At 37.8% G+C, this 11925-nt stretch overlaps 2 protein-coding genes across 3 annotated transcripts; one reads left to right on the forward strand and one right to left on the reverse strand.

Moving 5' to 3' along the window:
• The first annotated feature begins 1905 nt into the window (after positions 1-1905).
• LOC113734177 (probable protein arginine N-methyltransferase 3) lies at positions 1906-7900 on the forward strand. The gene is made up of 8 exons (XM_027260553.2): positions 1906-2542; positions 3603-3956; positions 4599-5141; positions 5251-5348; positions 6442-6520; positions 6659-6919; positions 7001-7168; positions 7289-7900. The coding sequence occupies exons 2-8, from the start codon at positions 3630-3632 to the stop codon at positions 7751-7753; spliced, it is 1941 nt and encodes a 646-aa protein (XP_027116354.2). The 5' UTR covers positions 1906-2542; positions 3603-3629; the 3' UTR covers positions 7754-7900.
• Positions 7901-8060: 160 nt separating this feature from the next.
• LOC113734178 (perakine reductase) lies at positions 8061-11835 on the reverse strand. Of its 2 annotated transcripts, XM_027260554.2 has the most exons (8): positions 11464-11835; positions 10900-11311; positions 10250-10420; positions 9745-9972; positions 9484-9656; positions 9220-9316; positions 8791-8944; positions 8061-8502 (listed from the first exon to the last, which is right to left on the reverse strand). In XM_027260554.2, the coding sequence occupies exons 2-8, from the start codon at positions 10996-10998 to the stop codon at positions 8306-8308; spliced, it is 1119 nt and encodes a 372-aa protein (XP_027116355.1). In that variant the 5' UTR covers positions 10999-11311; positions 11464-11835; the 3' UTR covers positions 8061-8305. The 2 variants fall into 2 exon arrangements, with proteins under 2 accessions (XP_027116355.1, XP_027116357.1); XM_027260556.2 differs by lacking the exon at positions 10900-11311 and having other exon boundaries at positions 11464-11832.
• Between the last annotated feature and the right edge of the window lie 90 nt (positions 11836-11925).

The following is an 11925-nucleotide window of genomic DNA, read 5'->3' on the forward strand; positions in this document are numbered from 1 at the left end:
CTGATTTGTCATGCTCGAAAGAGTGCGAGATCGAGTTCGACTCGTAGAATATGAATTTCTATGATCGAGTTTGATTTGCTAGATTTGTCAAGCTCCCGAATTTTAACATATTATTGGGCCTGTTTGGAAGGCCTTTTTTTACCAAGTCTTTATTATATTAATTTTTTAACAATTTATGTTATAGAAATTTTAAAAATTTATCAAAAATTTTTAATCTACACATTTAAAATATCCAAAACACAACAAAAAAAAATTCCCTTCCCCTTTTCTTCTTCTTCCTCCCCCACCACCACCTCCATCGCCGGCTCCGACGCCGATTTTTGGTGTCGGTGCCGGTCTTCTTTTTTTTTTTTTCCCCTCTCCCTCTCTTCTTCCCCTGCCATCCTCTCCTCTTGTCTTTTTTTTCTCTCTATGTCTCCCCCATTTCCTCCCTCACCTCTCTGTGAAAAAAAAAAGAAAGATGGTGAAAAGCGGGCAGGGGAACAAGGGAGGCGGGGCAGAGGGGAAAGGCGGGACAAAGGGGGAAGAGGCAGAGGTGGTGGCAGGGCAGAGGGGGTGGCGAGAAGGAGAAAGGGAGGAGAGGGGTGGCGGGAAGTGACATTGGTGGAGTTGCTGCTAGGGGTGGCAGAGGTAATGGGGAAGAGGGAGGGGGAAGAAGAAGAAGAAGAAAAGAAAAAGGAAAGAAAGAAAAAGAAAGAGAAAGAGAAAGAAAAAAAAGTTTTTCGTTTTACAAAAATTTCTACAAAATTTTTTCAAAAACTTTTACAATGCACTACAATAAAAGGGGTGTTTGGAACCCAAGTTTTTGAGCAACTTTGTTTGCTACTAGTTTTTATACAACTTTTGCTACAGGAACCCCAAAAAACTCAAAAAAACTCACGTTTGTTCCCTTGTTAGTCTTTTAGCAAAACGATGTCGTTTTGCCGCATCTTCTTTTGAAACCCCACGATTTGCCGAAAATACTGCCTGGACTGTTCCTCGTTTTTTAATTCACAGAAGCGGTGCCCTGCACAGCAATTTACCCGGCTCACCTGCGCAATTTGGCCATTCGACGTGGAGGTGATCGGAGCTTGGAGAAGCGGCGGGAAACAACTGCAGCTCTGACCTGCAGAGTAGAGGCGCTTGATTGGAAGGTGAACGAAGTTTCGGCTTAGCTGATTCAGTCCCTCCGACAAACGGCTGTGTCAGTCCGAAAGCAAAAGACTGCCGTGCTTCCATTTAGGAAAGTTCCCCTCAACCAGTAGCATAGATTTGAGCCAGCCACGCTTCAATTTTTGGAACTGAAACCGCAGCAAGCCAGAAGCATTTTCTGGATTTTTTTTGTTGATTACTCCTTGTATATGGCATGCTGCGGTCTTGGATTCTTTAAGGTTTTGGTATTAAATAAGCCAAAATTTGGAGAAAGGCTGCTGAGTTAATTGCCCTCCCCTCCGTTGATTTGTTATACTTTGTGTCAATTTCGGACAGAGTTGAAAGCTCCGTGTTGATTAATTTAGGTAATGTGTTAATTAATTCTTTAACATTGGTCTGTTAGAATTAATTTGAGTAAAGTTTTTAAAAAATTTGTACAGTAAATTTTTTTACAACTTCTATAATGACCTACAGTAAAATTTTAGACAAATTTTTAAAAAACTCAGGTTCCAAACGGCCCAAAGTTTTAGACAAACTCCTAAAAAACTCAGATTCCAAACATGCCCAATATTTGATATTCGACTTATTTGACTAATTAAATAATTCGAGATCGACTCAAACTGAATTAGTGTCAAAACGAGTTGATCATTTGACTAAATTTGTTAATTAATGGTAGTATCTAACATTTTAAAATCTGTTAAGCATCCTTCGTATTTTACCTGTGGATATTTAATTCAGTGCAAACTTCAATAGACTACATATTTTTGAAAATATGGAAAACATTATATAAATTTTGTCACCTAAGCACATGGAAAAGTTCTTAAACTTCACGAGCATGTGGGCTTTTTGGAATATACCCAAAGTTGCTTACTAGCACCTCTACTATTTTTCACCTGGGCATGTGGAAAAGATCATGAATTTCGCAGACCTGTTGATTTCGCGAAGAACCAGTTCAATGGATTGATGGTTTATATTCTCGAACTCTATGGACTCATTGATCAGATAATCCTCAACAAAAAAACCCAACCAATTTTTCATGGGATTTTATTTGTCAACAGAAATATGAGATCTTTTGAGGGTTAGAGGTGAAGGAGGCAGCCGCCCCCCTTTAGTTGTGAACAAAAATTTGAACTTGTGTTAATACACTGTTTTACGTCACAAAAAGTTAAGCCCCCATTCACCTGCCGCAGTTTCTCTCCGAGAAATTTTTTCCCGCAACCATTTTTCCACCCCCTTCCTCCTCCCATCACCAGAAAAGACCCTGAAAATTCCCATAAGTTTTTAACAACAGAATCAGCAAACCAGAGCCAAAAAAAAGGACAGTTTAACCAGTTTTCTTTGAGCCCGCCGGAAAATCAGCAAAACCAAAGCAGAGGAGGAGCGGAGCTGACTGCAAAGCCCCAATAGCATTGTAAACTTCTTCATTTTGTCTCAAGCATTAGTTTACCTTTGTTGCATTCGTCTGCCATCTACTTGGGTGCATGAAACGTGGAACTTGGATGTTTTGCAGTGGTTTTAATTTCGTTTTGCAAATTGGCTGTGCTTAACTTGATTGATGTGGAAGCACTCGAACTGGAAATATGTTGGATTGGATTTCATTGTAATTTGATAGAAAAATTCTACCTTTTATTTCTGCTTATCTTACGTTCGATAAAATGCCTTAACTACATGAAAAAGTGTTGCTGGCTGACTATTATAGAGGCTTGGAGATCACTCCGTGTGATATGTATGTGTTACAAGCAGCGCACCGACTATTATGGCTAGTTCTGGCCGAAGTCGAGAGTCAGCCGGAGAAGAGGAAGAATCAGAAACACAGCCGCAGCATCCTGTTTAGTTGAAGAAGATGACATTTTAAAATTGCAGTTTTAGTCCTCTAGCTTATCCTTGTTTTCTGTTTTGACCTCTCCCCTTGTTTTTGTAGCCTATTGATTTGACCCTAGTTGTTTGCTCGAAAAGTTTTCAATTATGTCACTAGGTTTGTTAACTCAATTATTTAGTTTAGGTAGGTTTTCGATTGGTCAAATTAAGTCAGAACTGGCTTTAATTCGTTTGCTTACCCTTTTAGAACTCGTGTGAACCCCATGTGGTACATAGGCTTAGTGCAATTTTGTTATTTCTTTAGTTTATTTGCTTTCTACTATATTGTTGTAGCATGTGATTAGGTATGTGCTATTCAATAAGTTTTCTGACAGAAAAGAAACTTCAAAGTAGATGTTTTACTTTTACTTGTTGCTATATGTGCTATGCACATTTAAGTCTTAAGTCAGTTTTGTTAATTATATGCTTATCTTAAATCGACTCAAATCTTGGCCTTAAATTCCTAAGAATGCATAGTAATCTAGGAACCAGTTTTTAATCCAGTGAAGGAAGGTGTTCAGGGCTAACTAGAATGGTCTGTTTTCCCTATTTTATGTTATTCAATTCGAAAATCAGCAACTACTTACTGTTTTCCTTCGTCAAATTGGAAAAAGGTTTACAACACACCTACAGTTTTTCCAATGGCGAGGGACTACAAACAAGAAGAAAATGGTGTGGTAGCATTGCGAAAAGAAAGACAAGAAGACGACATAGACTTGGACCAAGACGAAGAAGAAGATGAAGAAGACCAGCAGAACTGGGAAGACTGGAATGAAGAAGATGGTGATGACGAAAATGTTTATGACACAGAGATGCTGTGTTTGTTCTGCGACTCTTTGTACACTTGTTCCAATTTGCTCTTTCAACACTGTGCTTCAGCTCACCATTTTGATTTCAACGCCGTAAAGAAAATCCTCAGTTTGGATTTCTACGGATGTTTTAAGCTCATTAATTACATCAGGTTCCAGGTACTCTTCTTGTGGCAACTTTTACATGTTTGATCATTTTTTGTAGTCGTGAGGAGACAAAAGGGTTTTTATAGTTTAATGTGTGGGCTACTGGATGGATGTTGGTCAGTTTATTATTCTGTTCATAGTGCTATTTATTTGCGGTAGTGGTTATAGGAAAATTTGTGGGAAATTTTGTGGGGTGACTACGTGATTGGTAGGTCTGCTTTAGTGGAATTATTGCTAGTTATCCTTCTTGTCTTTGTTGTTGCTTCAAAACATGAGGAAAGCATGACATATGTAGACTTTATACCAGATTTTCTTTTGTTTCTATCTCAGAACTTGAGTTAACAATGAGCCATTGACACAACTAATTACTATGGAATACAAAAAGTAGTTTTTTTTTTTTTTTAAATCAGGTTTTCAACTCTCTCTCTTTCTCTCTCCCTGGACTTTTGCCAACCGGGAGCCAAATTGTTACTTTGTTTGGACAGTACATTATTGTCTTCATTCTGCTATTCAGTTTGATTTAACAAACATTTAAGGGTCATGAGTTTCCTTAAGGGTAATGTTGCATTCATTATGTTATAGAGATCCCTGCTGATTTTCATAATTACTCCACTAGAAGTTGACAACTTGACTAAACATGCCTTCTTATTTTAGGTGTCTGAAAAGACATGTTGGGGCTGTAGAATCACCTGTGAATCGAAGCAAGAGCTGCAACACCATTTACACGAAGTAGCCAGCTTTGAAAATAATAAGCTTCCTTGGGATGATGATAAATATCTAACCCCTTTTATGGAAGAGGATCCACTATTGTACAGCTTTGGTGATGATGAGGAAGGTGAAGATGATGGTTACATGCCTGAAAAAATACTACGAGATGTGGGTAGTTCTGAGAAAGTTTCCAATGATGATAATTGTGCAATAGAACAATTTTCATCAAAAATAAAATCTCCTTTAGAAAATGGAGAATGGTCTTCTTCGCCCGAAAGTGATATAAAGACTGCAAATCTTTTGGAGAAGTCTACATGTAATGGTTTTGTTGGTGTGGGAGAAGGTGCTTCGTCTCATCAAAAGGTGAAGGATAAACAGTTGATTATTTCTTCAGCAGAGGTTGCCGCAAATGAAATCAAGGATATAAATAAAAATTATTTTGGTTCATATAGTTCATTTGGCATCCACAGAGAAATGATCAGTGATAAGGTATTAGACATGAATTAGCTACAACCTTGAATATGATCTGAGAAAAGAAGAAGATTTCACTGTTTATTTGGTTGATATTTTCATAGACTTGCCTATTTAATTAATGCAGGTAAGAACTGATGCATACAGGCGAGCAATCCTGGAAAATCCTTCTCTACTGAAAGGTGCTGTTGTAATGGATGTTGGTTGTGGAACAGGCATACTAAGGTAAATAGGAACTTTTTATTCTAGGCATTTTTCAAATATCTAAATTTCATATTGTTGGTTATTTTTGGCTTACTGCTGCCTTCTGTCTTTATTGGATTAAAATGTTCAGCCGATAACAAACTGTAGTGCTCATGGTAAGCTCATTTTGAACTAATTATCATGCAACTATTATTGCTTGCTTTTATTTCCAATTTCAAGGTAAAAGGGATGGAACTGCAAAGGCTATGGTGTTTCTGTGTTATTTTTTGGTCTGCTGTTCTATGATACATCGGCAGTTTCTTGTGTATTGAGGACTTTAGAGCTTCAGAAAATTACGCCGTGATGAGCTAATCTTTTAACTGAAATGCCATTTGTTTTTGAAGAGTTTGGTGGTTGAGTGGAGGAGTTTGGATAGTTCTTGGTTGCTAATTATGCTTTTGGATAAGGCAGATTTTATCATATAGGAAGATTGCAGAACTTAAGAAGAAGATGATGATAAGAAAATGGGCCTCACAGCTAAGTGATGCAGAGAGAGTCACACTCGATTAACTTTTACATTTCATCTCTCTACTAACTCTGTGCTACAACTGATATGTGTAAATTTCTAATAGACATAGAAGCTAAGAGTTCTTGATTACTAAGTAAATCTCGTAGAGAAACCCACCTGGAAGGAAAGAAATTTTCCTTGGAAAACTATTTGAGGTTCAAAAGCTTCTAAAAGAGAAAGTTCACTACTTGGGATATGATTCTTCCAGTCAAAATTTTGAGTAAAAGAAACAGTATTTATATTAGCTGTTATTTTATGTCAAGGGGGCAAGAGCTTGTTACATTCAAAATGGCTCAAGAATGTTGGGGACTGGCTTTAGGCATGTTTGATTGCCAACACCATGATTTGATATCAAACAAAGACTATGTTCAGTAGAAATGCTGAGAGAAATGGTGGCGAATGAAAAGTCAGATGTGAGGGTTTGGTATGTTCGTATTCACTCAGATTTTCATCCGAAATATGGGAGTACTGTTTTCTTACTCTAAAGAAATAATGTTAGTAATTACAGTGTTATTTCTCTTGCTAGAAGAAGCAACTAATTGATATTGTTGATTATGTATCTTTAAGTCTCTTTGCAGCCCAAGCAGGAGCATCAAGGGTAATTGCTGTTGAAGCTAGCAAAAAAATGGCTTCTGTGGCAGCTCAGGTTAAGATTTCTTTTTTTTTTTTTTTTGAAAATTTGAAGTTTTCATTGTCATTTTTGTCTCAGATTGAATTTGCACTTTTTGCTTCTCTTTATCAGTTTCTTGTTCTTTATAGCTATTGAATTTGAATATGGGCGCAGGTTGCTAAGGATAATGGTCTTCTGTCAAGTGAAAGCTCCGGTGAAGCTAAACATCACTGCACTGGGAAAATAGAGGTGGTTCAGGCTATGGTTGAAGAGCTAGAAAATGCCAAACATATTAAACCTCAGAGTGTGGATGTATTACTGAGTGAATGGATGGGTTATTGCCTGCTCTATGAGTCAATGCTCAGCTCTGTGCTGTATGCACGGGATAAATGGTTGAAGCCTGGTGGGGCCATTCTCCCGGATACAGCTACCATTGTGAGTCTTTCTAACTTCTGTTCTTTGTTTTTCTCCTTTATAGAACTTGTGCAATAACTTTTTGTATATTGTCAATTCTAGTTTGTTGCTGGATTTGGAAGGGGGGGAACCAGTCTTCCATTTTGGGAAAATGTGTATGGTTTCAATATGTCTTGTATTGGCAAGGAAGTCGTTGAAGATGCTGCTCAGCTTCCTCTTGTTGACACAATTGATGGCTGTGACATTGTAACCGAGACACAAGTTCTTCAGGTTTGTGTTTGAAAGTTACGTTAGATCACACTATATGGATATGTCTGATGTTGAGGGATTTTATCTGTGGTCTTGTACAATCTGTATTCTTAACTTTGTTTTTGGTTTTGACTGCATCAGAGCTTTGATCTGATGACAATGAAGCATCAAGAGATGGATTTTACGGCGAAAGTGGAACTGGCACCAAAGTTTGATGCACTCGTCGACGACCCGGCAGAGTTGAGCTCTAAAATGGGAAAATGTCATGGACTTGTGCTGTGGTTTGAGACTGGGTTTACAAAAAGGTTCTGTAGGGAAATGCCAACCATTTTATCAACGTCTCCAAACACCCCCAAAACCCACTGGTCACAGACGATACTGACATTTAAAGAACCTATCACCATGGGAAAGGGAAAGCAGGTTGGTTCTGATGGATCAGGCGCAGTTGGTTCTGATGCTTGCCCTGCTGCGAGAATACAATCTCGTATCAGCATTGTTCGTGCTGCTCAACATCGCAGTATTGATATTTCCATGGAGATTTCTGCCATAGGACCCGATGGCCGGAGAAGACGTAGCTGGCCTGTTCAAATGTTTAAAATGGAGTAGCATATTGGGATGACTGTCGTTAATTATCTCTGAAAGTAAGAGACGCAAATTAATTAGCCATTCTGTGATTTAATACTCTCACAGGCTCTCTCGCAAATCATTCATTCATGGTTTGCAAATTTGATAGCTCGTGTCATTATCTCTTAATTTGTTCCGTAAATTTTGGGGGTCCAAGCAAATTACCTAATCATCATTACAAATCTATTTAAAAATGATATAATCTTGACGCGGACACTGTAATTGACTCAAAATTTCAATATTCCATGAATCTAAAGCTTTTTATATACAGTAAAATTATATGGCTAGATTAAGATTTTAAGACCTGGAAGTTTTGGATACACAATAATATAAGCCGTTATGGTAGCTCACCAAGTAATTGACATATTCCAGTTCATCTGGATGCAATAAAAAGATTTATAATTACCAGTTACATGATCAGTTATTTATAAGAGAAAACCATCCAACTCACATTCAACTAATGATTTCTGGGACACACACCGTAAGAAACTCGGATGAATCCTGCATGCACTCCAGAGATTTCAATGCGTGGAATTATGTGGCTGACGAATTCTTGTTTTTGGGTGGTGTTGTTGCAAACTCCCAGCTGTATTTATACATGTAAGGCAGTTGTCTTTCACCAACGACTGAATCGACTGGCACTGCTTCAGAGATTGATTTCGAATCCTCTTTATTAAGCTTCACAACCAAAGATCTGATGTTGTTGTCAAGATTCATAAGCTTTGTTGTACCTGCACAAGATTATGGTGACAATAAAAAACTCCACACACCATCAGAGCCAGTAGTGTTGGTCAGGGGCTTGTCGACAAACTGATTCTTATTTAGCCAAACAAAATTGATTTTACTGCATATTGTAGTTAAATAAGAGCTCCCTAAATCCAATTTTATTCATCAATTTTGTCAAACCAACATTGAAAATAAACTTAAGATTGAAATGTAGTGCGTCATAATGCAAAAGACTTTAATTAGCTTGTTCAATGGGGAAAAAAAATGCAAGATGCCATATGGGAATAACTTACCAGGAATTGGTACAACATCATCTCCCTGATGGAAGAGCCATGCCAAAGCTAGTTGCGAGGGCGTGCAGCCATGTTTTATTGCTAATTCTGCTATGCGGGCATAATGAACTTTGTTCCTTTCTAAATTCTCTCCAGCAAACATTGGAATTGAACCCTATGAATGAATGATTCAAAATGAGCTTAGAAACCTAAAATAAGCAATAAAGGAAATCATTCAATGCCATCATAGGTGACGAAAATTATCTGATATAGACAATAATGTTATTGCAGATAAATGTCATTACACGATAATCCTCTCAAAGTGGGCTAAAGATTCCCTCTGTGACCATCAATGTAGGTTAAAGAAAAGACAGGTTCATCCTTAGAGTCTTGCTCTTGCATTTTCATGATGAGACCTGACACAGAACATATCAGAAAATAAAGACATACCAATATGCTTTCTGAATTGATACTCTCCGCTGCTGCCTTCCCTCCAAAAAACCCGTGACCAAGAGGGGAATATGCCACAATTCCAATACCAAGTTCTCTGCACAAAAAGAAACAAGACTTAGGTTTCGCCAGTCTATAAAATGTGCCATCACTTCCGACTAATTATAAATAAGACTAGGACTTTGAAAACGTGTATTTTTCACTGAAATAAAACTCGGAGCAAGTCTGCAGATGGTAAAAAACTTGCATGTAATCGTTACCAACCGGCAAAGTGGAATAACTTCTTTTTCAATTCCACGATACAGTAAAGAATATTCCATTTGTAAGGCTGTAATAGGATGTACAGCATGCGCTCTCCTTATTGTGTCCGGACTAGCTTCAGATAGTCCGATGTACTTTACTTTCCCCTCCTCCACAAGCTTTTTGAGCTCCTCCATCTACCTCGGCAAAGAATTCAAGATTATCATTCAAGTTTAGCAGTTCAAAGCCGTGAGAACAATAAACAAATAACTCAAGAATGCTTACAGTCTCTTCTATTGGCACTGAAACATCTACACGGTGCTGATAGTACAGATCAATATAGTCCACATCGAGCCTCTTAAGACTAGCTTCACAACATTTGCGAACATATTCAGGGGTACCGGTGATACGAATTTGATCAACCAACCCCATTGCTTTTGTACTTTCAGGAAGTACAGAAATGCCAAATTTTGTTGCTAGTTGAACCTTTTCTCGAGGAAGCTGCTTTAAAGCCTGAAAACACAAGAAATACAACTTGAGACATCACTTTGAAAAGTGACTTTCAAAAGACTGAGAATATTCCTTGAGAACAGGATGAATAAGCATTATGACTTGCTATTTTTTGATTCTACATCAACACATCCCGGACAAAATGTGGATTCAGAAATCTACCAATTCATAGCAGTTAATTATATTTCAATCTTTCTGAAGTTTCTGGTTGTTTGCTTCATTACAACAATAAATATTGTCACAAGAAATTAGAGCTCAATTTTGGAAGCCAACGACTTACCTTTCCGACCAAGATCTCGTTATCATTATTTCGTCCATAGGCATCTGATGTGTCAAAGAAAGTTATACCTCTATCAAATGCTTCCTTGATTACTGAAAATCCCTCTTCATGGGATAGAGGAGCATTATAATAGCCAGAAAGCCCCCCACATCCAAATCCCAGTTTTGACACCTGTTAGATCAAAGAAGCAACACCAGTTATGAAATTAGTAACTAGCTTCTGCACTCTGCGCACTGCCATCGATTCAACATGAAAATGTACCTGTCTTGATTAAACTCTTCACACTCTGGTTTCTGTATTGACATGTTACCACTTTCTACACAATACATGTTACCACTTTCTACACTGAGCATCCTAGAACACTTTTCCTCCTTGATTATCAAACGGAGGCTCTAGCAGCTTGCAATGAAAACATTTAGCATATGATAGGGTACAATAGGATGTAGTATGATGAAGTATTTGTTCTTATTACTCGTAGTACCCATTTCACTTTTCCCTAGTAACAAAGTTCTAAGAACGGATAATATTCCTCACTTGAGATTTCTCTTAGTTAACACTGTTGTTAAATCTTGTCAAGGGATTACTAAGGGACCAGATACATGTTATCTTGGTCTCTTAATTAAAAGTTAAAAATAGTGCTACAAGATTACCTTTTGGTCCTTGAATGGATTTACCATTGGACTGGAAATAGCAGGGAAAACTTGCTTCTTTGTTATCATGGATAAAGAATAAACCTCTAGCCAAGGCATCAAAAAGACGATATACACCGCTTAATTTCCTCTCTCTACTGGGCATGCAGAAACAAAAGTTGGAAACATTTAAAGGTATGAAGAATTTCACGAGCAATCCAAGCTTCTTCTCCACGTATGACTATCCAATTTCACCTTAAATCGGGTCTAAGAACCAAAGTTTTGGTAAGCGTGCCAGAGTATGATGGCCGAACCAATGATCCATCGAGCCCGGCAAAAGACCCAAATGACAAGCACTTCAAAATCCCTCGACAGGAAACAGATGAATGCAGAACAAACAACACTTCCATCTATTTATTTACCCCAAGAAACACTGCACAAGTTCTTGATAGTGTTAAAATCAGAGATGTACTGATCACACTGAATGTTAGCTAACCTTTGGTATCTTCTAACATTAGTGACTAATGGATATAAATTCTCATTATCAAACCAAAGTTGGCTGTGAAAATTGAAGCAATTCTTTACCTCTAGCCCCTGAGAACTTAGCTTCACTCTTGGAATTTGGATTTGATTCTTTTCTTCCATCTTCTATTCCATCTAGGATTGCAGTTCTTTGAGGGACAAATAGCTGAGGCAGTAGCAAGATGTTAACCTCTGCTTGATAGTTTGATACTGTAAGAAAGTCAATAATTTCTCCAAAACTCAAGATCTAGTATTGGCTGAAAAACCTCCTCTATCACCCAAAGTTCGGCAACCAGGAGAAGTAAAATATCAACCATTCAATGCAATGACTTTCAATGAAACGTGCAAGTGAAAATCTGTAATATGTAGTGCAAATTTAGAGCTGTTAAATGGAACGAGCAGCTCAATTCGATATGGCTCGAGCTCAATTCATTAATTGTAGTAAACAAGTCGAGCTCGAGCTTGAGATATACTCGTTTAATTAACAAGGCGAGTAAGCTCGACTCGTTTGTCATCAGAGCGGCT

The sequence above is a fragment of the Coffea arabica genome, chromosome 3c (genome assembly GCF_036785885.1).
Source record: "Coffea arabica cultivar ET-39 chromosome 3c, Coffea Arabica ET-39 HiFi, whole genome shotgun sequence".
Lineage (NCBI taxonomy): Eukaryota > Viridiplantae > Streptophyta > Magnoliopsida > Gentianales > Rubiaceae > Coffea > Coffea arabica.

What these genes read in the sequence shown, in the direction of transcription:
- LOC113734177 (XM_027260553.2), top strand. Translation starts at nt 3,630, where the DNA reads ATGGCGAGGGACTACAAACAAGAAGAAAATGGTGTGGTAGCATTGCGA. An exon ending in GAGAAATGATCAGTGATAAG is followed by an intron (nt 5,142 to 5,250) that starts GTATTAGACATG and finishes TAATTAATGCAG; the next exon opens with GTAAGAACTGATGCATACAG. An exon ending in TGTGGAACAGGCATACTAAG is followed by an intron (nt 5,349 to 6,441) that starts GTAAATAGGAAC and finishes TGTATCTTTAAG; the next exon opens with TCTCTTTGCAGCCCAAGCAG.
- LOC113734178 (XM_027260554.2), bottom strand. Translation starts at nt 10,998, where the DNA reads ATGCCTTGGCTAGAGGTTTATTCTTTATCCATGATAACAAAGAAGCAA. An exon ending in ATCCATTCAAGGACCAAAAG is followed by an intron (nt 10,421 to 10,899) that starts GTAATCTTGTAG and finishes TTGATCTAACAG; the next exon opens with GTGTCAAAACTGGGATTTGG. An exon ending in TCAATTCAGAAAGCATATTG is followed by an intron (nt 8,945 to 9,219) that starts GTATGTCTTTAT and finishes ATTCATTCATAG; the next exon opens with GGTTCAATTCCAATGTTTGC.